The sequence below is a fragment of the Centroberyx gerrardi genome, chromosome 14 (genome assembly GCF_048128805.1).
Source record: "Centroberyx gerrardi isolate f3 chromosome 14, fCenGer3.hap1.cur.20231027, whole genome shotgun sequence".
Classification (NCBI taxonomy): domain Eukaryota; kingdom Metazoa; phylum Chordata; class Actinopteri; order Beryciformes; family Berycidae; genus Centroberyx; species Centroberyx gerrardi.
In genome coordinates, this window is record NC_136010.1 from 5,671,563 (window position 1) to 5,698,044 (window position 26,482).

At 43.6% G+C, this 26,482-nt stretch overlaps 1 protein-coding gene across 2 annotated transcripts; it reads left to right on the top strand.

The window, feature by feature from the left end:
• Positions 1-11,446: 11,446 nt before the first annotated feature.
• xpc (xeroderma pigmentosum, complementation group C) lies at positions 11,447-24,201 on the top strand. 2 transcript variants are annotated; one of them, XM_071903162.2, is made up of 14 exons: positions 11,447-11,561; positions 13,039-13,314; positions 13,981-14,089; positions 14,927-15,011; positions 15,142-15,299; positions 15,517-15,637; positions 15,766-15,855; positions 15,962-16,849; positions 17,476-17,636; positions 18,717-18,798; positions 19,464-19,595; positions 20,825-20,994; positions 22,850-22,943; positions 23,458-24,201. In XM_071903162.2, the coding sequence occupies exons 1-14, from the start codon at positions 11,447-11,449 to the stop codon at positions 23,812-23,814; spliced, it is 2,838 nt and encodes a 945-aa protein (XP_071759263.2). In that variant the 3' UTR covers positions 23,815-24,201. The 2 variants fall into 2 exon arrangements, with proteins under 2 accessions (XP_071759263.2, XP_078144367.1); XM_078288241.1 differs by lacking the exons at positions 11,447-11,561; positions 13,039-13,314 and having other exon boundaries at positions 14,038-14,089; positions 14,892-15,011.
• Positions 24,202-26,482: the final 2,281 nt, after the last annotated feature.

Sequence of the window (26,482 nt, forward strand, 5' to 3'; positions counted from 1 at the left end):
TTGGAAAAGAAAAAATCCATACTATACGCGGAGTGTCGGCCAAGTTTGGTCAGACGCGGAGGCGTTTTTTTCTTTGCATATGCTGAGAAATTAAAGTTCCCATTACTTCCAGATTGACTGTGCTGGGTGTTTGATTGCAGCTGTAAAACGCCGGTGCTGCTTCGCTGCTGCCTGCTGCATCATCGTCGAACCTGTAATCACAGTAAAGAGCAGCCTCCTGGGTGTTATGGCTTTTATACAACGGTTACCAATACAGGTGCACTGACTAAAAAGTTTTCTTCAAAGTAGTTAAGACACAAAAAGAAGTGGAGAAAACAAGAAAAATCGCTAACTAGCTCCCTGGTTTCCTCAAGTATTGGAATACTAACCACTAAAGCACAGCTAGCATGGGGATTATCAGCTCAGTTGTAATGCATCTTTCATCAGTCAGGCTGCTGAGCTTAAAGTTGCTGATTTTGTTAAGCGATGTGGTGTTTCTGCACTGCACTTCCCAGACATCACCTGTCCATCAAACAGTCCTTGGATTTGCTGTTGCTGCAGTTTGAGTTTCTCTTTTCTTTGTCTGTTCAGCCATGGTGGCTATCGCTGCTCATGCTAACTACCCAGTTCTTCTTCTTCTGTTGATTCCAAACAAACCGGAAACGTAAAACGCATCACTTCCTGTGCGGAAGAGGATTTTTCCCAGGAAAGAGCTACCAGACACCGGCTGATTAGAACAGACAATGGAAAACGGACATTTATCAATATGAAAATGTCACGGATTATTACTTTAAAGTATTTGTTTGATATTATAAATTATCATGATGGACTGTTCAAGTGACTGAAATCTTATATCTGTCACACTGTTCACTCCAATGTGTCTATTATTGCTCTAAAGAGACATTTAACATATGAAAGAAACGTATGAAAAAATGCCTAAGATTAAGATTTGTAGACTATATTGTCAGAATGCACAGTATATTTCATCTGGGAGTAGTGTTAATATATTCTGTTGTTTAAGACGCTGTGTGCATGTAAATGTGTGTGTGTGTGTGTGTGTGTGTGTGTGTGGTATAAAATAAGACCTGGGTAGCGGTAGTGACATCATTTGGCATTTGGATCAGAGTGTGTGTCGTCAACATGAACAGTGATGCTATCTTCAGACTCTGGCTTTCCTCTCTTTTTATCTCTCTTCTTCTTTCCTTCTCCTCTCCGGGGTTTCCTCCTCTTCTTCTTCTTCTTCTTCTTCTTCTTCTTCTTCTGTTCTATTCTTGTTGCATTATGTTATGTGTGATTCTGCTGTTATTTTCTCTCACTCCTTCCTCCTTTGCCTCCCGGCTTCCATACTTCCTTCCCATCCTTCCCTTATTCCTCCACTCCTTACCACTCTTCCACTCTCCTCTTCTCTCCCTCTCCATCCCTTCTAGGGTTAAACTGATATATCAATTAGACAATATTGGGCCTTTTATTAAATATTGCATTTCAGCCAGTCGATATAATGATATAATCCTGCACTGCTACATAGAAACACTCTATAAAACCTGACATGAATTTTTATTTTCTTTGCACATTTTGTTTGTTTGTTTTTCATTTAATTGTACAATATTTTTTTTTGAACATTGATTTTTCACTTTAAGGCAGTAATATATCCCAGAGTTTCCCTACCACTGAACAGGTGAAATGGGTCACTTTGTCTTAAAGAGCTGCTAACACTAAAGGAATTTAATTATTATGGGTTTCAATGTTTTTTTCAGTGAGTTTTAGTGTCCCATGATGGTCTGAATGCTGTTTCTGAGGCTGTTCCACCCTGACAAGAAGAAAATTCATGGGGTAAACACTGAATACTTGTCATTTCTGGGCATAAAAATGGTCAAATTTCAAGATTTTAAATATCAGAGCAGAATATTGGTGTTGGCCTTCACAGCCTCATATCAGTTGAACCCTAATCACTTCCTTCTCTCCTCCTCTCTAATCCCTTCTTTGCTGTGCTTGTCTCTTCTACTCTTCTCACACATGGATCAAATATTATTTCTGTTTGTTTTAACCTGCATGTAGGAGCAGACAGGTGAGGTTTATCATGTTAGGATACTTCACCTTGTGCCAGGGAAGATGTCAAAGAAAAGTAGCCTAAACTGACTTTCAAATTCTTGCCTTTGTCTAAAATTCCTGAGATGTTGTACTGTCCTAAACCCCACCCATCTGGTATTCCAAGTATGTTAAAACAAACGCTACGACTTTCCAAACACTATTTCAACCAGGTGTTCCTCTGTCATCTCTCAATCTACTACTCCATCTTTCTCTCATTCTTGCTCTCCCTCTTTCTTTCTGTTTTACTTGTTGTTGAACTTTAACCAATCAGTCCCATACTCTCTTCTTCCTCCAGTCTCCCTCTCCCTCTCTCTCTCTCTCTCTCTCTCTCTTTGCATCTCTTTCCCTCTGCCTCCTCCTCCCTCCCACCTGCTTCTATCTTCCTACATATCATGACCTCTTCTCTCATCTCCCTCTCTTTGTTTCTCCTCCTCTTCCCCCTCCTTCCTTCCTTCCTTCTCCCCTCCCTCCCTCCTCTTTCTTCTCCTCTCCTCTCACTCAATCCTTCTCCCTCTTCTGTCCTCTCTGTCCCGTCCCTCACCTCCTCTCACCTCTCTCCTTCTGCTTTCACTCCTTTCTCCTCCCCTCTTCTGTCTTCCCCTTCCTCCTTTCTCCCCACTCTCATTTCACCCTCCTCTTCCTCCTCTCTTGTCCTTCTTCCCCTCCCACCCCTCCTCCTCCTCTCACTCCTTCCTCCTCACCCTCTATCCTCCCCTCTCCTGTCCTTCTCCCTTCTCCTCCTCTCATTCCTTTCTCCTCGCCCTCCTTCCTTCCCCGATCCCCTCCCTCTCTCCTCTCCCCTCTCTCCTCCTTTCACTCCTTTCTCCTCGCCCCCTTCTCCTCTCTGCCCTCCCTCCCCTCCTCTCTCCTTCCTCGCCTCTCCTCCTTTCTCTTCATCCTCCTCTCTCCTTCCCCTCCTCTTACTTCTCTCCTCACCCTCTACGTCCCGCCTTCTTCTTCCTCCCATCCTCCACCTTCTCCCTTTTCCCTCGCCCTATCAGTCCTCCTCTCCCCCGTCTTCCCTTCACCCCCCCCCCCTCCCCTCCTCCTCCTCCTCCTCCTCCTCCTCCTCCTCTGCCCGGCATGACGTGGGACCAGATCAAGGAGCCGTGTTGCCGGGAGTAACGGGGATTGAGAGCGACGCGTTGGAATGCAACTCCAGCCGAGTCCCTGAGAACAGGAGGAGGAGGGGAGGAAGGAGAGGAGGGGGAGGAAGGGGGGAGGAGGAAGGGGAGAAAGGGGGTCGAGAGCAAGTAATTCCACTCTATCCCTCTGAAGTGTTTCTCCCAAATTCTCTCTCTCTCTCTCTAACGTTTTTTCTGTTGCGTCTTGTTCTCTTTCCCCCTCTCTGTTTCAGCTTCCTTCTCCTTTTCATCCTCTCTCTCTCTCTCTCTCTCTCTCTCTCTCTCTCTCTCTCTCTCTCTCTGGTCCGTAGACATTTTGGGTTCCTTCCCTTTTGTTTCCCCCCCCCCTCCTCCGTCTCTGATGAGAGCAACAAGAAACTGGCGGCACCCGGCTGCCAAGGACCCGCCGCCCTCTGTCTTTCTCTCCGCCTGTCTCTCTCTCCTTCTGTCTGTCTGTCTGTCTGTCTGTCTGTCTGTCTGTCTGACCTGCTCACCTGTCTGTCAGCTCATCTGTTGATATATATTTTGGCAGGATCTACCTTGTTTATCAGGTGTTTAATTGGCTGACTCTCTGTCTCTCTGTCTGTCTGTCTATCTGTCGAGCTGAACTGTTTTTCTACCCTCTGTCTGACTTTCTGTCTGTTTATCCGTCTGTTGGTCAGACTGTGTGTCCTAACCGCCTGTTCGTCTGTCTGTTCGCAGTGTAAATGCCAGTGAAAGAGAGAGAGAGAGAGAGAGAGGCAGACAGAGAGAGAGAGAGAGACAGAGAGAGACAGAGAGAGAGAGAGAGAGAGAGAGGCAGACAGAGAGAGAGGGCAAACACACGGAGATGCAGATGGACCGACACTCAAACACACACACATTCACACATTCCCTCGCTTCACCACCCCACCTCTCTCTCTCTCTCTCTCTCTCTCTCTCTCTCTACTTTATCAGCAGAATGAAAGTGCTTTCTGGCGGTATTTGAATGAGAGAGAAAAGAGCCCTATTCAGCCCCTCTACCCCGCTTTTATTAACACTGCGCGTCACTGAGGCGACACAAGCACACACACACACACACACACACACACACACACAACCCTCCCGGTCTCTCTCTCCACACACACACACAACCACAGGGAGGTCCTGCTCAGGTATGATGATGCCCCCCCCCCTCCATCTCTCCCTCTCTCATCCCTCTTTTTCATTGCCCATTGGCTCCTCGTCACTCAGGGGGCTTTTGTCCCCCCCTACCTCCCCATCTCCTCCCCTCCTTTTCCACCACACCACCCTCTCTTTCTCTCTCTCTCTCTCTCTCGCTCTCTCTCTCTCTCTGTCTGTTTGCCTCTGCTGCTGAATGGAAATACGCACAGATGCGTAAAGGGGCGGTCAAACTCCACAGATCCACTGGTGGCGGCGGCAGCATCACCGAGCCTTCTCTTGGACAAGAAGAGCACCGAGCAAAGGGGGACAACTATTATTCTGGACACTTGTTCCGGGGCTTAAAACAAGAAGCCACGCGCCCCTAAGGTTGCAGCCCACCTGTTTGAAGCCGGATCCGTGTTTTCCCGTGCTCGGATCACCGGGGGTTTGGATCCCCGGCTAGCCGGCCGGAGGGAGCGCGGGGAGCGGGGGACAGAGGCGCCGGGAGGAGCCGGTGTGTCCCGGCTCGGCTGGGATGGATGGATGGATGGATGGATGGATGGATGCCGCTCCGGGCTCAACAGCCCGCCGCACTACGCTACTACCGAGCTGCTGTTATTTTGTCTGTGGCGATCCTGAATTAGCAACAGCCCGTCTAGAGGTTGTGTGAGGAAACGTTATCGCGTCTGATGTGGCTTATTTGCGGTAGCGCGTCTGTTTTCGGCGGTGATTAGGCGACGAATTTGTCTGTTTTGTGTGATTTTTTTTTCTTTTCTTTTTTACCCCTCCTCTATTTTGAGTTTGCAGTCTTGATGCCGCTTAGTCTGCTGGAGTCGTACTAATTAGCAGTTTGATTGACAGCTCGGTAATTGGATTTATTTCATATCCGTTCCTTGAAGTTTTGAAGCCTCTTACGCACGACAGGAACGGTCTGTCAGGCTTTATTTTTATACAAAACAATAATAACACGCCTATTCTAGAGATGTAGGGGTTTTTGTGGTTATTCCAATTTTAATGCTGTCACTTAACCAAATTCTCAATCCTGTTCAAGGCTTCCCTGGATCTCATGAGGCCTGAGACTGCAGAGGATACGGGACAGGATCTATCAGCCTCCACTGCACATTAGTCTCATTATCAGTCTTAAAGTCTTATTTTCATTAGAACAAGTGAGAAATTCTGCCAATAGGAGTCAGATTATTCCACTTGTTTCCAATGCAGGCTCACATGTTTCAGGAATGTTCCAGAAACAAGTGTCCATGTCCGTGAAAAAGGAAAATCACTAAACTACTATCGGGAAAACGACCCTTGATTCAAGAAAATAACTGAAACAAAGTTGATTTTTGTAGATTTTTTCCACTTGGCATCATTTGATATAAAATAGATTTATAACTCAGTAGCAGATTAAATGACGTGTTAAACTGGATTTTTTGCAGTGTCTGGTGAGATACTGGTTCCTGTCCAGGACTATACAACAGGTGCCACAGCGGGTTTTTACGCAGCGTTTACTGGAGGGGGAGGCGAGTCCTCTCCTTTAAGAGCAAATCATTTAAAGGGAGGGTTTGGATTTACTCCGACACATAATACCTAATTTGATTTTTAACTCTTTGTGGAACAGATCTGATCATTTCACAGCTGTCTGAACACGAAAAGACTGAGATTCCCTCTGTTTGGACAATAATGACATTTTTACTCTTGTATGAGTCTCTAGATAGGTTTACACGAGCAAACTAAATTATTTTTAACTCTCTGTGGCACAGATATGATGTTTTCATGGCTGTACAGCTAAAAAAAAATACTTTTCACATCAGCTATGAACTACAGAATATGTTTAGAGGTAGGTATGTGTTTCAAAATAAGCACAAATTGGCCAAAAATGTATTTGTACATGTACATGACATTCATTTGAAGTGTATTTCTAGTGGTCAAAATTGATTTTGAATATATTTGTACATATATGTTGTCAACATAGGAAGAAAATATATCTCAAGTGTCCAAAATATATTTCAAACGAATGTCATCTTCATGTACTAATGCATTTTTTTTTTGTTTTTGGCTAATTTGTGGACATTTTCAAACATTTGAAAACGTTTTTTTGCAGTATGGGTGTCTAAATGAGGGGAAACACCATGGAGACTGAGGGAGTTTTACCAGGTTGAGACAGCTTTAATACAAATTCTGCCATAATCGTGATGAAAAGCTGGATGGTGGTAACTGTATGGAGGAATGGCTGATTCCCATCATGCATCCTAATGGAAGTTGAGGAGCTAGAGTGTAGTATCTAGTATATGTAGTATGGATACAGTGGGGAAGAGGCCCGTCCTATGCTGTGACCCCAGCTGCTGGGTGAACACTAAATATCCAGAAAAATGCATGAGGAGCTGCTGTGACCTCACCATCCAAAACATGTCAGTGTGTTCAGGTTAACGGGTGAAAATACTCCAAATTCTCAGAAAAAAAAACGGTGTCCAATCACACGCCATCGTGGCCCGAGAGTCTGCAGGTTTTCCTAAAATCGGCTGCTGTAGTGTTTGGTTGGAATGGAAACCTGCAGACCTTAGACCAGTGGTTCTCAACGTGGGGTCTGGGGACCACCTGGGGTCCTTGAGGGCGTTCCAGAGGGTCCCCAGTCAAATTGATGAATTGTTAAACTTCACCTTTATTTCATTTAGAAGAAGTTAACACAATTAGAGAAAATAGAAGAATTATTATTTTGATAGGGTTACTGTTATCTCTCTACCTGCAATACAGATAGTCATGGAATTCTGGAGAAGATTGTATCTTAACAATAAAAAAATATTCTCAGATTTGGGTCCAATAGACAAAATCTCATCAGATGGGGGTCTGTGGGTCTCATGTGGACTAAATGTGTAATATGTACTGCTTTAGCTCTGTGGAAAAACATCCATGTTCTGTCTGCACTGGGTGGGCGTCACACCTGTTGCCATGCCTCTCTATCTATCTATCTATCTATCTATCTATCTATCTGTCTATCTATCTATCGATCGGTCAGTCCGTTGGGCCCAGTATGGCCCAGTATAATGCCATATTCCCAGTATTTCCAGTATGCAGTAATCTTTTATCAATTCTCTTTCCATCTTTCTCTCTGTCCGTATTATCCTGTTATCCGATTTTGCAGTCCACAGGGGTTTTTTATTCCACTCTCTTTCCATCTATCATCTATGCGTATGTGTGTGTGTGTGTGTGTGTGTGTTTGCCCTCTTGCCCTATAATCCAGTGTCTTCCCAATGCCCAGTGCGCTGTATGGCTTTTTATTCCTATCTGACTGTGCTGATGGTTCATATAGGGATGGAAGCCATGCAGCGCGCTGGAGGCACAACGCCCCGGATCGACCACCGCCAGAGGCCCTGTCGTCTCACACACACACACACACACACACACACACACACACAGGATATATGGATATGCACACACGCAGAAACGTATACTCCGAAAAAATGTATGCACATGTCAAGCAGCCCATGAAGAGACGACCTGTCACACACACTCAAACACACACACAAATGCATTCACACATGCGTATATGCACCCGTACGCATGCATATGTATGGGTATGGTCCATACATTTATGTGCATACACTCACACACACACACACACACACTCACACACACACACACACACACACACACCCCTGGTCCCAGGCCCGTACTGCAGCGAGTCCGTCTGAAGCTGTCTGCCTGTACCAGCTGACAGGCCGCTCTCTGAAGTGAAACACACACACATCTGCCGCCGAGTCGCAGCCGGATCGATACGGATCGCAGCAGAACTGAAATGAAAATGAAATTGAACTGAAATGAACTGAATTGATTTGGATGGAAAAGACAGAACTCGTTTCAGGGGGACGGGACGGACGAGACGTGTCGCAGAGTGAGGAGAAGATAAGTGATTCATTCGTTTGTCGCCGTTCAGGTCGCTTATTCAGGGTCTCGGGGGGGGAGGGAGCCAATCCCAGCATGCATTGGGTGGATGGCAGTCCATCATAGGGCTTAACACAGATTGACAGGCAGTCACGTTCATACCTGTGTGGGTGGTTTAGAGTCTCCAGTCCACCTGGCTTTGGGAGGAAAACAAGGTGAGAACATAGAAACTCCTCACAGAAAGGAACAGGTGGGGAATCGAACCCGGGACTTTGCTGCTGTGAGGCGACAGTAGTACGAACGAAACAATACAAAAATACTTACATTCATAATACAATAAATTAGAAATATGGCACACATGGGCGTCCTGGATCTGGGACTTTTTTGGGACTTTTGTTGCATGTCATCCCTCCCCCTCTCTCTCTCTCTCTGCTAAACTTTCCTGTCCGCCTCTACTATCAACTATGAAAATAAAGGCAAAAAAGCCCAATAAATAATCTTTAAAAAAAGGAAAGAAATATGTCACACATCAGAGGATCATGCAGCCCTCTTGTCACTGTGTCAGATGATTCACAATTCCACCAAAACATATAAAAAGATTGACATTCACAGTATCATCAGTGTTAATTTAACTCTGATAGAGTACAAATCAACAGTGTGTCAGTGTTTATAAGAGTTCACACCCATCAGAGTTCATTCAACACTTTCAGATCAGTCTTGAAAACCCGTCACAGCTCTCCAATCAACACTTGTCAAGTCCAAATAATTGCCACTGGAAAATCAATACTTATGAACACCGGGGAAGTGTGTAGAATATTGGTAAGTCATCTGAGGCGAAACATCACATGTCAGTCATGGTATCAAACAGTCTACTACACATTCACTGTCTCAGTAGAATAGAATAATAGATTTTATTTGGATCTGCCTGTAATCAGGGATGAAATCTAACACTAGCTTACCTGCCTGTGGCTAGTAACTTCCAGAAAAGGCTACTGCAAATTACAGCTGGGCAATAATTCAGTATAATCATGTATCGTCTTTCAGTGGAATCATATCATGTTGATATGATGAGATTGTGACACACAATGCTGCTGTTTAAATTGATGATAACAAGCAATTAAAAAGAAAAAACTCAGCCAAAATGAGGTATGAAACATATTAAAGGAATATTTTGTTGAAGATTTCAGACTGCAGTTCAATGCGATAAGCATCAATTTGATAATTTAACATGTGATTTTGCATATGTAAGTGTGATATATATATATCGATATTGAAGAAAATCCTTACGATTATTGGGATGATAATATTGATATTACCCAGAGTTGGCTGATGGTCTGATGTTCCAGTTCTTACTAGAATCAGTTCACCATCACAGTAAAATAAAATCCAAACCACAATGCAGCACTTCTGTCTCTTCAGGACGTTGTCACTGTGGCTCTGACCTTCGCCCTCCTTAATATTGGTTTCTTGAAATGTTGGGGAACCAAAGTTTATTCTGCAGCTGGACTCACTGTCAGTCCGTCTGGATAAAAGAGTCAGCTGAATGGCTCAAATTCCTTCTATCCATTAGAAATGATCTCCTGTACATGTTCAGTTGTGACCTGCTGTGTTTTATGTGACGTATTGTAATTGTTTTTTGTTGGTGTGGTAATGTGTGTGATGTATTTATAATGATTCTTGTTTATGTTTCTCCTAGCTGCAACCAAATTTATCCTGGTGGGACAATACAGACTAATTATAAAATATAAAATATAAAATGTAAAATGTACAGATCTTTGTTGCCAACACTACTGACTCTTCTATGAGAACCACAGGGATATAACTTCCAACATCTCACTGGCTGAAGCTCAGTATGACACTGTCAGTGCAGCAGTATGTGGAGCTGGAGGAGCAACATCACATTCACAGACTAAACTGATAAAGAGAGTAGAAAGTGTTCAGCGGCCTCTGTTGAACCTCTCAGCTGGAACCTGTTGAAAGCCTCAAAGAGAGAACAACATCGCCTCACAGAGTCTGACCTGGGTAGTACACTGATCTCTCTCTCTCTCTCTCTCTCTCTCTCTCTCTCTCTCTCTCTCTCTCTCACACACACACACACACACACAATTTATTGCCATTAAACTCTCCAGCAGTCTAGTAGGATGGTAGTGGACAGTGGATGTAGGCTATTCAGTGATGTAGTGGTAAATAAAATGATGGATAAACCCTGACTTCCAGTGACGCCCATCAATAGAAACCAAAATCAATGATATTTTCAGCAAAGGATTCATTCCTGCTTCCCCCCCCCCCACTAAAAGACTGTATCTTCATGTAATTTACATCACTTTGATTCTACTTACTGTCCTGCGACTTGTACTGTAAATGTGGTTACAGTTTATGTCAGCCTAAAAAGCTAGGTAAACTCTATTTTGCAAATAAAAACTGAATTTCAGTGGGTTTAATCTCCACTGTATCCCTGGATTTATGAAATAATAATGAAAAATGCTCTCCTCTCTTGCCCTGCCTCAGATCTCCATTCAATTTACAAGATGAAATTTAAAACGTCACTCATACCATAATGAGTTGCAGACCTAATATATATATATATATATATATATATATATATATATATATATATTAGGTCTGCAACTCATATATATATTGAAGCAACTGTGAAACTTAGAAACAAGAATAATAAGCTGACAAAATTTTCTAATTTATTTTACTATTATCTTTACTGTTACTGTTACTGATGTATTGTGTAACATGTACATTGTACTGAATTGAAATGAGGTAAATAAATAAAATCACAAAAAAACACCAAGACTTGCTGGTTTTGCCCATTTCTTTTAAAATCCCATCCACCTTTTCCACCTTTCTTCCACGAGATGTTTACTTATCCGTTATTATCTGAGAGTCGAAATGAATTAAGACGTAACTGACATATTTAATAACGCGGTGACATATTTTTGAAGGCTAGTAATATGATCAATCAAGATTTCAAATATAAGTTGAGGAGTTTTTGTTTCGGAACGGAACTCTTCTGGTAGCGAGGAAGCGGATGTGACGTCAGAAACTTGCCCACAACAGCCATGGCGGCGCAGGTCTCTGTTATGAAAGCCCGTGTGTGAAATGTTGGATAACGCGGCGTTTTCCCTGCGCTTACACAGCTCCGTGTGGACGGCAGAGGCACTCCGGCCTGTCGGGGAGTGCTAGTTCTGCCACAAGAGAGGAAAAAATAAAGTGTTTTTCATTCACAAAAGTTGCAGAAGACAAACATGGCGAAGCGGAGAGAGCGTGCCGAGACAGAGGCCGATACAAAGAGACTGAAGCAGCTGTCTAAAGGGAAGAGCAGGGCAGCGAAACCAAGAGCCAGAGCAAGGAAAGACCCAGGTAGGAAAGCTGTTATATCGATCCCACAACCTGCAGGTAAATAAAGAAACCAAACAAGAGAAACATCTGTATCTCCTGCAACGGATGAGGCCAGTTTGCATCCGAGAAAATGAGTAGGAAATCCAAAATTAGCTAGCTAAACAGTGTTTGCCTGTGTAAGTTAGTAATAATAAGGGGTGTAATCAGTAACTGCTATTCCAAATAAGTCGAAATAAGTCTCCTAAATAAGCCTAAATAAGTAAGATTTAACAAATTGTAATTTTCCTAAAGTGGATGGGATATGTCCAACATGTAGTGGAGAGTAAACCTAAATTTACCCACTTTTTATTAGTGGAAAAGAGTTTCATTTTGGCTAAAATCCTTATGATCTAAATTCATAGTATCCATCACAGTAAATAATGTCAAACTGATGTAAGTTGCATGAATATAGGCTCTTTTCAGGGTTCAAAAGAAAGCAAAGTAATGCTCTGTCTGCAAAGATAACTGATTTTTGTTTATATCGGTGGTGACTGGAGGACAGCTTTTTATTTACCACTGCTTCACTGTTAATAAGTCAAGGTTTAAGTCTGTATTTTAGCCAGTTTAATGTTCTTGCTAGTAGCAGGCCGGTGTGCAGGTGTGTGGATGGATGATGTGCTTGGCTGCTGGAGTGGATCTGCTGGAAACACACACAGGCCCGCACACACATCTGCGCTCCACTTTACTGAACCCGTCTGATCTTATCGCATGTTGTTGAAAAGTGTTTGTTTTTGTGTGTGTGCTATTTTGGGAAATGTGGGTTTGAGTTTCTAAAAGAAAAAGGTCTGGCAGCATCCTCAGCTACCATGCATTTAGTGTTTACTCTGTGTGTGTTTCTGTCTCTCTGATCTCATCACTGTCTTAAGATGCATGTTTTAGGCATCCAGCTGTGCTTAAAGGTGCACTTAAAGGTGCTATATATAGCATTTTAACTACTATTTTAACGACTGGCAGCCTCTATCTCACTCCAGGGGTGTTGTTAGTGTTTCTCAAAATGAAGACCACATTTCTCATAAACCCTGATGCTTCACTCCACCATCTGTCTCTCTGCCTGTCTCTCTGCCTGTCTCTCTGCCTGTCTCTCTGCCTGTCTCTCTGCCTGTCTCTCTGCCTGTCCCTCTGCCTGTCTCTCTCCCTGTCTCTTTGCCTGCCTCTCTGCCTGTCTCTCTGCCTGTCTCTCTGCCTGTCTCTCTGCCTGCCTCTCTCCCTGCCTCTCTCCCTGTCTCTCTCCCTGTCTCTCTCCCTGTCTCTCTCCCTGTCTCTCTGCCTGTCTCTCTCCCTGCCTCTCTGCCTGTCTCTCTCCCTGTCTCTCTGCCTGTCTCTCTCCCTGCCTCTCTGCCTGCCTCTCTCCCTGTCTCTCTCCCTGCCTCTCTCCCTGTCTCTCTGCCTGCCTCTCTCCCTGTCTCTCTCCCTGTCTCTCTGCCTGTCTCTCTGCCTGTCTCTCTCCCTGTCCTCCCAGGTAATGGCATTGCGGAGGAAGAGGAGGAGAAGCTGGAGAGGAAGGTGAAAGCTAAATCACGCTCCTCCTCCAAGCCAGCAGCAGTCTCCACCTCCACCACCAGTAAATACTTCCTGTCACCGCCAAAGAAGGAGGAAGAGACTGACGATGATGATGACTTTGAAATGGTTACCACGGCAGCGCCTGCGGTTACAACAGACACTATGAAGACGGTGAAGGAAGAGGAGGATGAGGAGGAGAGTGAGGAGGAAGATGATGATTGGGAGGAAGTGGAAGGTAAGAGAAGGATGATTAGGAAACAGTATTGGTGTCTATAGTCTGTTTTTTTCACGTCTTTCTAACTTATTTGAAACTTTATACGTAAAGTCTGGTAATCCTCTCTGAAAATGAGAAACTAGGAAAAACTGTGTGTGAATGTATATCGGCCTGAGAGGTGGGGACTCGAGTCACATGACTTGGACTCAAATCACAGTTTTAATTGCCTGAGACTTGACTTGATGCATGAAGACTTGACTTGACTTGGGTTCTGGTGACTTGGGACTTGACTCTGACTTGTACTTTGATGACTTGAAAAGGTTTCTAAAGTCTTGACTTGAGATCTTGTGTTTGTGTAAATGACTTAGATTGAAAGTGATGAGATTTGTTCCAGCAGACGACTGAATTTCAATTCTGTTTTCTGAATTTGTATGGAATGATTGAATTTACTGAAGTTGAAACTGATTATAGAAATCAAACTCATGATGCTCTTACCAAGTTTTTATCCTTTTAAAACCATATTGCATTGAAAAGTCCTAGATATTTAGTTTTCTTTAAGATATTAAATTGATGCTGGACTCGACTTGACTTGGTAATCTACATTTAGACAGAACTAAATGAGCCTGAGTCCAGAAAAAAACACTAGAACTTTGTTTGTGTGTGTGTGTGTGTGTGTGTGTTCTTCAGAGCTGGCTGGACCTCTGGGTCCAGTAGAACCAGCAGAACCAGTCCTGCCCTCTCAGCCGGTAGAGATAGAGATCGAGACTCCAGACCTCATACGTAAGAGACAGAAACGGTAAGTGTGTGTGTGTGTGTGTGCATTTAGAGCACTTAAGTTGTGATAACATGGAATCTGCTGGTCCATAACAGGTCTGAAAAAGTCTTAAAGTTAATAAAATTGAAGGCCTTAAAAAGTATTAAGATATCTTAAAAACAGTTATTAAAAGTCCTAGTTTTTTTTTTTTCCAGGTTTATTTTGATGTAAATATGAAATTAGATTCCTATTTGGTGATATTTAGTCGAGGCAGAGTTGGAAAGTAATGGAAACAAAATAAGGCAAATGCCAGGAGTTGTATAGTTTCATCAAAAGATGTGAATGGGACCAGCAGTATCGTCGGTTTTATTTTCTTATGTTGTATTACATTACCTCCATGCCCAGAGTAGGGTCAGTACATACATGTCTTGTTTTCATCACATCTGTTTTCATGAACACAGTTGGATATCAGCTCTTCTTTTCTCATCGTGACCATTTATACTTTGAGAACTTTAATCGGATACGTTCCATCAGAAATAGGCTGTTTTTGACAGATTTTTGTTTCTTTCTTATGGTTGTTAGATTGGTCTTGAATCTAATTCCAGGTAGCATCAAAAAGGTCATAAATGTCTTAAATTTGTCTTCCTGAAACCTGCAGATACTCAGCATCATACACAGTGTAATTAGGAATTTCTTTGCATATCCCTCTGATACAAATATATGAACACATTTCACCAGAGGAATCAGTGTAGGGGGCGTATGGATGGATGTTAATATGCATTTATTTTATGTGTGTGTGAGTGCAGACATTGCAGAAGCTTTATCTGCTGAATTTACTCTCTAGTAACTACTGATTAAACAACATTCCTGATTGGCCAGAGAGAAGAGGAAGGCGGAGTTTGAGACGTACCTGAGACGGATGATGAACCGCTTCAATAAGGACCTGCTGGTGGACACACACAAGGTGACAACACACACACACACACACACACACCAGGGTGTCGTGGTTAGTAGTGAGAGTTCAAGCTCTGTTAACTGGGTGTAAACCTCTGCTTCACCTCAGCACCAATACTGACTGCTGATTGGTCCCTTAGGTCCACCTGATGTGCCTGATAGCCAATGGGATGTTCCGGAACCGTCTGTGCAGCGAACCCGACCTGCTGGCCGTCACTCTGTCCCTGCTGCCCAACCACTTCACCACGGTCGCCAAGCAACGCATCGACCAGAACTACCTGTCTGGACTGCTCAAATGGTGTGTGTGTGTGTGTGTGTGTGTGTGTGTGTGTGTGTGTGTGTTTGTGTGTGTTTGTGTGTGTGTGTGTGTGTGTCTGTGTGTGTGTGTGTGTGTGTGTGTGTGACATGTGAAATGTGGAAGTAAAATAAATATCAGTTATTATTTAGTTGTGATATTTACCACTCCTATCTCCTGTCTTCATTTTCCTCTCCCTCTCCCTCCTCCCCTCCTCCAGGTTCGGAGCGACGTTCACCCTGAACCCCAGTCTTCCCCATGAGGAGTGTCCGGACCCCCGGGCGCTGCTGGAGAGACGGCTGGCCAGCCTCTCGGCCAGAAACCACCAGGAGATGACACACGTTAGTAATGCTTCCACCATACCAGTCCATATTACTGTAGTGTAGTACAGGCTTTGAGTGGTAGATCTTTATTGTCCCACACATGGCTGGAAAAGTATGTTGGTCCTCAGCTGTCGTGTCTCCTGCAGCTGTTCCTATTGGTCCTGAGGTCTCTGCAGCTCTTCTGCCGATTGGTTCTTTCTCTGCAGCCCATTTCTCTCAAACTCCCACCAGCCAAGGTAACTGTTCAACTTGTCCGTGGAAATTGATCAGTATCGATTATTCTGTTTATTACAGGTTTATTTTACACCATATGTGTGTTTTGTCTCTTTTGTCTCTGCCAAGGGCAAAGGGGCTAAAACCGCTGCTCAAGGAAAGAACCCCACGGGCCAGGACGCCTCCAAGCCCCGCCCCCCTGAGCCCAAGGTCTCCCCCGGCACCAAGAGACCGGCCAGAGGGGGCGGGGCCAAGGGGGAGAGAGGAGGGAAGAAAGCCAAGAAGAAGGAAATAAAGGAGGAAGAGGAGGAGAGGAGCGCAACGACCGGAGGGCAGAAACCGAAGAACGCGAAACGCCGCAGCATCGCCTCGAAAGTCAGCTACAAGGAGGAGAGCAACAGCGAAGAGGAGGAGGAGGGAGGGCTTAGTGATGAGGAAGACTTCCAGGCAAACAGTGAGGAGGACAGTGAGGATTCAGAGGGCGGGGCTAAATCCAGGAAGGGGAAGAAGGGGAAAGGGAAGAGCAAAGCCAGGACAAACAACAACAACAACGCAGCTCCGAAGAGAAGGAGCAGCGGAGGGAAAAAGAAGGTAAAGGACGAAGATGAGGAGGATGAGGACTGGGACGAAGGGGAAGAAGACGACGAGGAAGAAGAAGGAGGAGGAGGAGGAGGAGGGACGAGCAAGGGAACGAAGCGAAGGAGCGGGAAAAAGAGGGAGGGGCCGGGAGCGGACGAGTGGCTGGAGGTGTATCTGGAGAAGAGCTCCTCCTGGGTGTGCGTGGACGTGGAGCGCGGCGTCGGGCTGCCGCAGCTCTGCTCCCAGCACGCGACGGCGCCGGTGACGTACGTGGTGTCGCTGGACGGGGAGGGGCGCCTGAAGGACCTGGGCAGGAAGTACGACCCCACCTGGATGACGTCGTCCCGGAAGAGGCGGGTGGAGGACGAGTGGTGGGAGCAGACGCTGGAGCCGTTCCTGGGACCGGAGGACGAGAGGGACATGAAGGAGGACAAGGAGGTCAGGCAGACATATGTTATACACACACACACACACACACACATACACACACACGCATACACACTCTAACACACACATTTGAATCCCTCCAAGGGCTTGACGATGAAATGCAAAGACACAAGAGACGTAAACAGAGGAGACATGAAAACACACTCTCATACACACATAAACTTATTTCATACTGCAAATTCTTTATATCTTTTGGTATATTCTCATACATATTTTTTTTGTTTTTGTCCTTGTCTCAATTAGTTCTGTGCTATTTTGCACACCTTTTTTATGCTGTAACACATTCAGAAATTTCTATTCAACATGTTCTAGTGTTGAATGTTGGTTTGCGTATGTTTACATGACTCTATTTTACTATGTTCTTATTTATATTCTATTTTTCATTCTGTATTTGCTGTATTTGCTGCTGCAAAGCCCCGATTTCCCCTAAACTCCTAAAAACGTGTATTCCTTTAAAGTTTCATTTTGTATAAAAGTTGTAGGAGATAGTAAAAGACATGCAGTAGATTTCACACCAGATACACACACACACACACACACACACACACAAACTTTAGACTCATTGATTCCATCCCTCTCCTCTCCTCTCCTCCCGTCTCCCTGTGCCTCTCTCCCAGCTGGAAGCCAAGCTGCTGGACAGACCTCTGCCGACCTCTGTAGCGGAGTTTAAGAACCATCCTCTGTACGCCTTGAAGAGACACCTGCTGAAGTACGAAGCTCTCTACCCCGCCACAGCGGCGGTCCTGGGATACTGCAGGGGCGAGCCGGTGTACTCCAGGTCAGTGGAAAATCATTCAATCGTTGATTAGCTGTAATTAAATCACTTCTCAAGACACGTTTTAGCAGACAGGCTTTTATTTTCATTAGCTACAAACTGCAAATGTGAATGTGCCTAAGATTTAATTTCTAGTGAAGTCAGTGTTGAACTGCAGATGTGTGGATTGAAGGTGGTTGTAAGCTTTAGTGGGCAGCCGGTGGCGCTGATTCATGAGTTTAACTAAATAAAGAACTTGCCGCTCAACTCAAAACTCTTCTTGATGCCCTCAGGCTGCAGAATCTTATGCAAACAGGTTCAAAAAAGAAAGAAATTCCGCATTATCCAATAAATACAATTTTCTTTATCTGCGGCTGTGCATTATAATAAACATTTATATTTATTTGGTAGTGCAGACTTTCCTCCTTTTTTGAACCTGATTAGTTTAACTGTCATGTGCCCAAATCTTTGGTGTGAATCTCCACCGGCCTGCAGGTGGCGCCGGTCTGCTCCCTGTGTAAAACTACAGCTGTGATTGACTGCAGTAGTAGCTTTACAAGCCAGACTGGTGGCTCTCACAGCTACTGGCCTGTAGGTGGCAGCACTATCAGTGAGATAGCAAACCACATCTTTACAATTGATAGTGTTCTATAAGATGATATACTGTATGTCTGTTACTGTAGAGGAATCAGTTTCATGGTGGGTTGACATGTCAGTGTACTCTTCTAACAGTTATACTGATATATTATGTATTTTGCTGATACAAATTTGCCACCGTAGTTACATGATGTCATGATTAAAAACGGAGGCACTGAGAGAGCGCAAACCTCCGCCAACATTGAAAAAATTGTCCAACTTGCTGTTACGCCCAAACACATCATTCATATTACTTACATTTTAAGTGAAATTGATTTCTTTCCTGCAATTTGGAGTCTCTATCTCTGTTAGTTTCATAGTTATGAAAAAAACAAAAGATCGTTGTCTAATGGCAGAAATCCCAGATCCGGATCATCACCAAAATCTGATCGTCTGACTTGTCTTTGGACTTGCATTTCTAACATTTTTAACAGTTGAATATATTATGTTATATCCTCCTGTCTGCAGAGACTGTATTCACACGCTGCACTCCAGAGACACCTGGCTGAAAGAAGCTCGGACCGTCAGACTGGGAGAGGAGCCATACAAAGTGAGAGAGACACTCTTTTAGAGCTGCGACGATTCATCGATTAGTTGTCAACTATTAAATTAATCGCCAACTATTTTGATAATCGATTAATCGGTTTGAGTAATTTTTTTAAGAAAAATAAGTCAAAATTCTCTGATTCCAGCTTCTTAAATGTGAATATTTTCTGGTTTCTTTACTCCTCTATGACAGTAAACTGAATATCTTTGGGTTGTGGACAAAACAAGACATTTGAGGACGTCATCTTGGGCTTTGGGAAACACTGATCGACATTTTTCACCATTTTCTGACATTTTATAGACCAAACAACTAATCGATTAATCGAGAAAATAATAAACAGATTAATCGACAATGAAAATAATCGTTAGTTGCAGCCCTACACTCTTTCTTTCACCCTTCTCTCTCAAACTGTCCCTCTCTGTTTCTCTTTTTTGAGAAATTTGGTGGTTGTTTTATACCCTTTTTGTAACTCTCTCCTCATCTCTCCCTCTCTCTCTCTCTCTCTCTCTCTCTCTCTCTCTCTCTCTCTCTCTCTCTCTCTCTCTCTCTCTCTCTCTCTCTCTCTCTCTCTCTCTCTCTCTCTCTCTCTCTCTCTCTCTCTCTCTCTCTCTCTCTCTCTCTCTCTCTCTCTCTCTCTCTGTCTGTCTGTCTGTCTGTCTGTCTGTCAGATGGTGAGGGGTTTCTCCAATCGTTCCCGTAAGGCCCGGATGATGTCGGAGCAGAAGGATGAGAACGACCTGCCTCTGTTTGGAGAGTGGCAGACTGAAGATTACCAGCCGCCTCTAGCTGTGGACGGGAAGGTAGGAGTCTGGGTGGGGAGTGTGTGTTTAAAAAGCCACTAAGTAATGTGATCCACACACAGTCCAAAACGTACTGCATGCACTTAATATCCCTGTTCAAGATAAGGTAAGATGAAACTTGAATGATATGTGTGGGGAAATTGGGTCGTTGCAATGTATTGTATTGTAAAGATAAAGTAAGATGAAACTTGAATGATACCCATTGGGAAATTGGGTCATTCTAGCAGGGAATAGTAATAGTATACACCGGGGAAAAAAATAGAATATAATAAAAAAATCCAATATAAGCAGGAATAGAGCCAACGGGGGTTTCCTAAACAACCGATAATGCCAACACTAGAGATTTTTTGTAGAATGTGTGAATGGAAAAGTATGGGAGGAAAGTATGGATTACAGGATTATGAGAGCAAAATAACAGCTGTGGAAGTTACTGAGGCAAAGAAAGAATTAATACAGAATATGCATGATATGAAAATATACCAAAAATTTGAAATATATGTAGTATGAAACGGGTGAAAATGTTTATAAAAATGTCAATACATAACAACACCAACCAACATTTGAATTTGCAGCTAATGATGTATACATGATGTGCAAAATGTGTCGTATTGACATGAACAAGTCTGCAGATAGAAGGACATACATGTCAGGGTCGGGGTCAATTCATCAATTAACTCATCAATTCCAATTCAACTGAGGAATTGGAATTGGAATTTGAAAAAAACCTACAGGAAACAGACTTGAATTGGAATTTCAGGAAGTTTAATTTAATTCAATGAAAATCTGTGAATAAAATCCATTTTTTCAATTTCATTTTTTTCTTACCACAACTGAGATTATATGTAGTGTTATATATAATCAATACTTAATATCAGCAACAACAAATGGAAATGAGTTGAGAATTGATCCTGATTAATTGATTCATACTGTTTGATTTATAATTTCCTATAGTTTCCTGTCATTCCAATTCGATTCCAATTCTGTTTCCTTAGAGCTGGGTGCAGTTCCAGGAATTGAATTGAAATTTACCATGCATACTCAATTCAATTCATGAATGGCCCTAACCCTGACACATATGTATAGAAAGAGTTAAGGCGTGCATTGTAGAAATCATGCATTGTCTGTTCCCTCCTCCTGCAGTCAAACTAGGAAAATCCAGAATTCATTGGCAAATTCAGTGGCGTTTCCCTTTAACTCAGCTGACAGTGTTGTCGACCCGCTCCCTCCAGGTTCCCCGGAACGACTACGGTAACGTCTACCTGTTCAAGCCCTGCATGTTACCGGTGGGCTGCGTTCACCTCCGGCTGCCCAACCTGCACCGCGTGGCCAGGAAGCTGGACCTGGACGCCGCGCCCGCCGTCACCGGCTTCGACTTCCACGGAGGATACTCACACGCTGTGTAAGACAGAACTACGGAGGCCCTGCTGGGACAGGAGCGGTTCAGCAGGAGGGAGGAGGGGAATGCAATCAGCACAGGAGCATGGCAGTGATTTTAGGCCCATTCCAGTCTCTGGGTTGCATGCATATTCGACAATAAATATATTCAGTGACATCCAAAATGGCCACCTCAGGGCCTGTAGACCAATCAGACACCAGTATTTACAAAAACAAAAAAGGCACCAGAGGTTTCCAACCCCTTAAAGACAGAGAATCCCATTTTACAGCCAGAAACATTATTGCATTAATTAAAACATCTAAAGTAAATGAAATTACTCATTCATTCTATCAAGTTAAAGACTTTTAAAATAAAAACTTCACAAGGTGGCTCTTCATTTTACCAAGGGAATGAAGGTCTGTGGGCACTGAAGTGGCCATTTTGGATGCCATTGAACATATTTACTGTTGCCTATGCATGCGATCCTGTAACCCTGATGGCTATTACAGCTGAGACACGTTGGGTTTTAATATTAAAGCTTTGCCAATTGTTCTCCAAAAGTAGCTGAATTCTTCTCCAAGAGTAGCTTTTCATTTCTTTGGTTCGTCTTGATTCATGCACTTTGGAGGAGCTGCAGAATTGTGACAGATTTTTTGCCTTTAGTCCTGTTCCAATCTGCCATGTCGGTAATTTATGCATCCAGTAAATATTCCAGACTTTTTCACCTGCTATTATTTGCCCTGTAAAAATGATGTCAGGTAAAACTAGTCCAGACTAGCTGGATAGTAGTTCCCATTTGATAGTAGTACCCATTTGCAGGGGTCTAATATTATGTGTGGACGTCATGTAATTACATCCGCACAGGGAGTTTGCACCAAAAATGCATTCGAAACATTCCTCTATAGATTCCACTACTGCCTCGATTTTTCATAACGGGAGAAAGAAATCTTGCATCTTGAAGAAGAAGAAGAAAAGTAAATCGTGTAGCAAAAACAAATTCAGGCTGACATTAGAAAGAGTTTGATTCACACAGGATTAGCTTTATCAGGGAGCCTCTGTCTTCACCCACACACAGAAGGTAATTTGCACTGGAATTTTTACTTTACAAATTACTGACATGGCAGATTCGCACAGGATTAAAATTACCGACAATCTCCACAATTATTACAAATCACTTCACGTCCTCAGGTAATTTTACTCCCATGAGAACAGTTTGTGAAGCAAGGCCACCCAGCCACTCCACTCTGCATAATGTTGAGACAGATTACAGAGGTTTGTTATTCTGTGCAAATTGGCCACTGACATTACAGATGTCCTGTGATTACAATTACAAATCAGACGTGGCTCTGAACACTAATCCAATCCAATGAGGCTTAACACTAATCCTACTAGTGATAGTTTTTATTAAAACTCAACTCGTCAGCCCATCATTTCTGGTATGTCATTCATTTTAACATGTAAAATAAGGTGTGTGGTGCAATATAATTTATATATTCAGATATCAAATAGGAGAAGCAAATCATTCTTAGCGTTTGTTTTAACCCACTTTGAGTACCAGGTGGGTGGGGTTTACTACATCAGGGCAAATCCCATATTGTCAGGTAAATCAGTCAAGGAAAAGTATATTAAACTGACTTTCAAATACTTTCCTGTGATTGTGTAAACTCTATGGGACTGCAGCACTTACAGTATATTGTCCAGTGTGGTAAACCCAACGCATCTGGCACTACAAGCAGAATCAAACACTATTTGCAAATAACATCTGACCCAGGTATGCAAATGTTATACAAATATGTTAAACGCTGAACTCTCAGTCCGGTGAAAAGACTTTGGATATTATGTTTCAGGTTGTTATGTTTTTGGTGTGTGTGTGTTTCAGGACTGACGGTTACATTGTGTGTGAGGAACATGAGGAAATCCTCAGAGCCGCCTGGGTGGAGGAACAGGAGCTCCAGAAACAGAGGGAGAAAGAGGTGTGTGCGTGTGTGTGTGTGTGTGTGTGTGTGTGTGCATGCGGACACCACTGTGGTTTTAGTATGAACCCATATGAGACAAAATTTAGTTTAAAATGTTATTTTGAGTGTAACTTGAGCTTTTAAGCTGCAATGTGAGCTCACTCAAATGCACAATTCTTGCTAATGAATTATTGAAGTAATAATCATCAACATCTTCATATAAATAAATGTCCATTTTGCCAATCTTATGGATTACTGCTTATATTGTGATCATTAGTCTTGATGATTTGAGGCACAAAATTGATTTGCTCAGTGCACTCTGCATGAAATGTTTCAATATTGTCAATATGCCAATATTCTAAAAAAAAATCTGGAATTAATGCGCAATTAATTGTGCAGCCATGATGTGAGCTTAAAGAAAAGTCATCTCTTTAAAGTTGAAGCCAGACCGGTTGTTAAAAGCCTTTCAGGCAACAGCTGTACACGCACCAAAACACCACAAACCCTTTTCTTCTCTTCTTCCCTTTTCCAGAAACGAGAGAAGAGGGTGATCTCCAACTGGACTCTGCTGGTGAAGGGCCTTCTGATCAGAGAGAGGCTTCAGCAGCGCTACGGCAAGAAGAACCAGGGGCCCGGGGGTGCAGGGGCCTCCGGTGTGACCCGCCCCCAGGAGGGAGGGGCGGCCGGCGGGCTGTCGTCCGACGAGGAGGGGGGCGAGGGCGAAGGTCCCGCAGCTAAGACGGCAGCCGAGACTCTGGCCATGGCCTGGCCCCAAAACAGACAAGAAGAAGAAGAGGACGGCAGGAGCGCCGGCGGGCTGAAGAAGAAGACGACTAAACGAGAGAAGAGAGGGCAGGAGAAACACTTGTTCCCCTTTGAGAAAGTATGATGTTTGGAGATCAAAAACCAAAAAGCTGGCAGAAAGAAACTATGCTGCTCTTTGGTGCGAAGGGAAACGTTTGTTGTTCAAAGGCTTGTTCACGTGCCAGACGCTGTGGAAGCCTTTGCCAAAACTCTGCAGCGCCTGGGTTCGGTTCAGTCGCAGGTTCAAACAAGCCTGGGAAAAGAAGAGGCTGATTACACGATCTCAGATATTTCAGACACACAAAGAGCGCTTGATTGACTGTTTCTTACAACTGATATTTACTTTGAAAGATGTTCAAGTAACTTGAAAGTAGGATTAAGCGTGCCTGAAGTGGTTCAGATATTTGAAATCATTTTTGCCCAGGTTCTGTGTGCAAGCTGTTGTTTTAAGTTTGAGGGTTTGGCCCACCCTGGAAACTTTGTGAGTAACACTAAGGAGAGGAGGAGGAGAGGAGGAGGAGAGGGAGAGGAGAGGAGAGGGAGAAGGAGAGGAGAGGAGAGGAGAGGAGAGGGAGAGGAGAGGAGAGGAGAGGAGAGGAGAGGGAGAGGAGGGGGAGAGGAGAGGAAAGGAGAGGAGAGGAAAGGAGAGGGAGAGGAGAGGAGAGGAGAGGAGGAATACAGGTATGTAGATATTTAGGAGGTGGTCTGCTCTGTCTCCACCACCCCTGTATATGCCACCATAATATCATATGTCATTAGGTTGATAGGGGGGAGTGGCTTTGCTCTCTTAAGCCCCAGACAAAGAGCTTTCTTACAACTGATATTTACTTTGAAAGATGTTCAAGTAACTTGAAAGTAGGATTAAGCGTGCCTGAAGTGGTTCAGATATTTGAAATCATTTTTGCCCAAGTTCTGTGTGCAAGCTGTTGTTTTAAGTTTGAGGGTTTGGCCCACCCTGGAAACTTTGTGAGTAACACTAAGGAGAGGAGGAGGAGAGGGAGAAGGAGAGGAGAGGAGAGGAGAGGAGGAGGAGAGGGAGAGGAGAGGAGAGGAGAGGAGGAGGAGAGGGAGAGGAAAGGAAAGGAGAGGAAAGGAGAGGGAGAGGAGAGGAGAGGAGAGGAAAGGAGAGGAGAGGAGGAATGCAGGTATGTAGATATTTAGGAGGTGGTCTGCTCTGTCTCCACCACCCCTGTATATGCCACCATAATATCATATGTCATTAGGTTGATGGGGGGGGGGGAGTGGCTTTGCTCTCTTAAGCCCCAGACAAAGAGCTGGGTGGAGACGCATGCCAAGGAGCAAAATAACAGGAAGTAGCCAGGAAAAAAACACACTAGTGGAGCAGGCACTTAAGGTGAATATCACATCCAACAATGCCAAGTCGATCCTTGTGTTCTTGCGGAGAACGATCTTCCTGAACAGAGAGAACAAATGTCTCATGAATGCGAGAACAGAGAACTGTCCTCACAGTTTGAGATGGGCTCTGTGTTGGACACTGCACTAGCACTGCAACTCTTAATGATTTACATTATCGGTTAATCTATTATTTTTTTTGATTAATTGATTCATCATTTAGTCTATAAAATGTAAAAAAAAAAATAATGACAAATGCCAATCGCAAGTTACCAGAGCCCAAAGTGATTCTGACCGGCAGCCAAAAAAACCAAACTATTCATTTTGTCTCACCGGTTGATTTAAACCAAGCACGCTTTTTTTGGAGGCGTGCAAAATGGCCACTGATGGGAAGAAACAGGATCTCCTCTAGTCCAGCACACGTGTCTGTCTGTAGCAGCAGCAGCAGCATGTAGGTCAGTGTAAACTCTACAGACTGAAAACCTGCAATACACCCAAACCTGCACTCCTGCAGGTATTCATGGTTACCTGCTGGACTGTACACCATGTAAACTGACTCCCTGGACACACACACACACACACACACACACACACACACACACACACACACACACATATATCGGTGTTATCAGATGAAAGCCTCATGTCTCCAAAATGTCACTTTTCAGGAATGAAGAAAAATTGCTTTGGTTTTAGCTTGACCACCATGAATATCCAGTTGATTTTGACAGTGTTTGATAAGAATTTTTCATATTTAATATTTTCAGCTGAAGTTAAAACATGAAAATCACCAAAATTGGATCCCTCTCTCTCTCTCTCTCTCTCTCTCTCACTCTCTCTCTCTGTCTCTCTCTCTGTCTCTCTCCCTCTCTCATCGAGGCTGCTACATCCCTAGAGGTTCAGTTGTTTCTGTTGTATTCACTTCTCATATTCAGCCTTTTTTTCTCACACTGCCTCACACTCATCTCTCTCTCTCTCTCTCTCTCTCTCTTTCACACTTTGTCACTCTCTTTCACACCCTCCTCTCTATGTCTTTATATGTGTTAGTACGCGGCAGATGACAGCTGTATTGAAAATAGTAAACACTGTTTTTGTATCGAAAGTATTTTTCTAAGGAATGGTAAAATGCCAGTAAAATCAAAACAACAAATCTTACTCTTGTACTCAGTTTTTTTTTTATTTGTGTTGTCTGTATTTGTTTAGTTTATCGGACAGGTAGACATGTTGTTTCCAAATCAGCAACAGTCACACATCCTCACTTCCTCACAACCGTCACCGTTCACCGTGGCAACATCTTATTTTTTCTTTCACTTTTCCTTCATCGACCGGCCATGTGTGGATTTGAGCCCAATCTCAGATTAAGGGACACCCAGAGAGGGATTACTCAGGAGTTCAGGGTT

Bases quoted from the DNA above. Each gene is read 5' to 3' on its own strand.
- xpc (XM_071903162.2), top strand. From the start codon at position 11,447: ATGGCGAAGCGGAGAGAGCGTGCCGAGACAGAGGCCGATACAAAGAGA. The intron at 19,596-20,824 runs GTAGGAGTCTGG...CGCTCCCTCCAG, and splicing joins CTCTAGCTGTGGACGGGAAG to GTTCCCCGGAACGACTACGG. The intron at 22,944-23,457 runs GTGTGTGCGTGT...TCCCTTTTCCAG, and splicing joins AGAAACAGAGGGAGAAAGAG to AAACGAGAGAAGAGGGTGAT.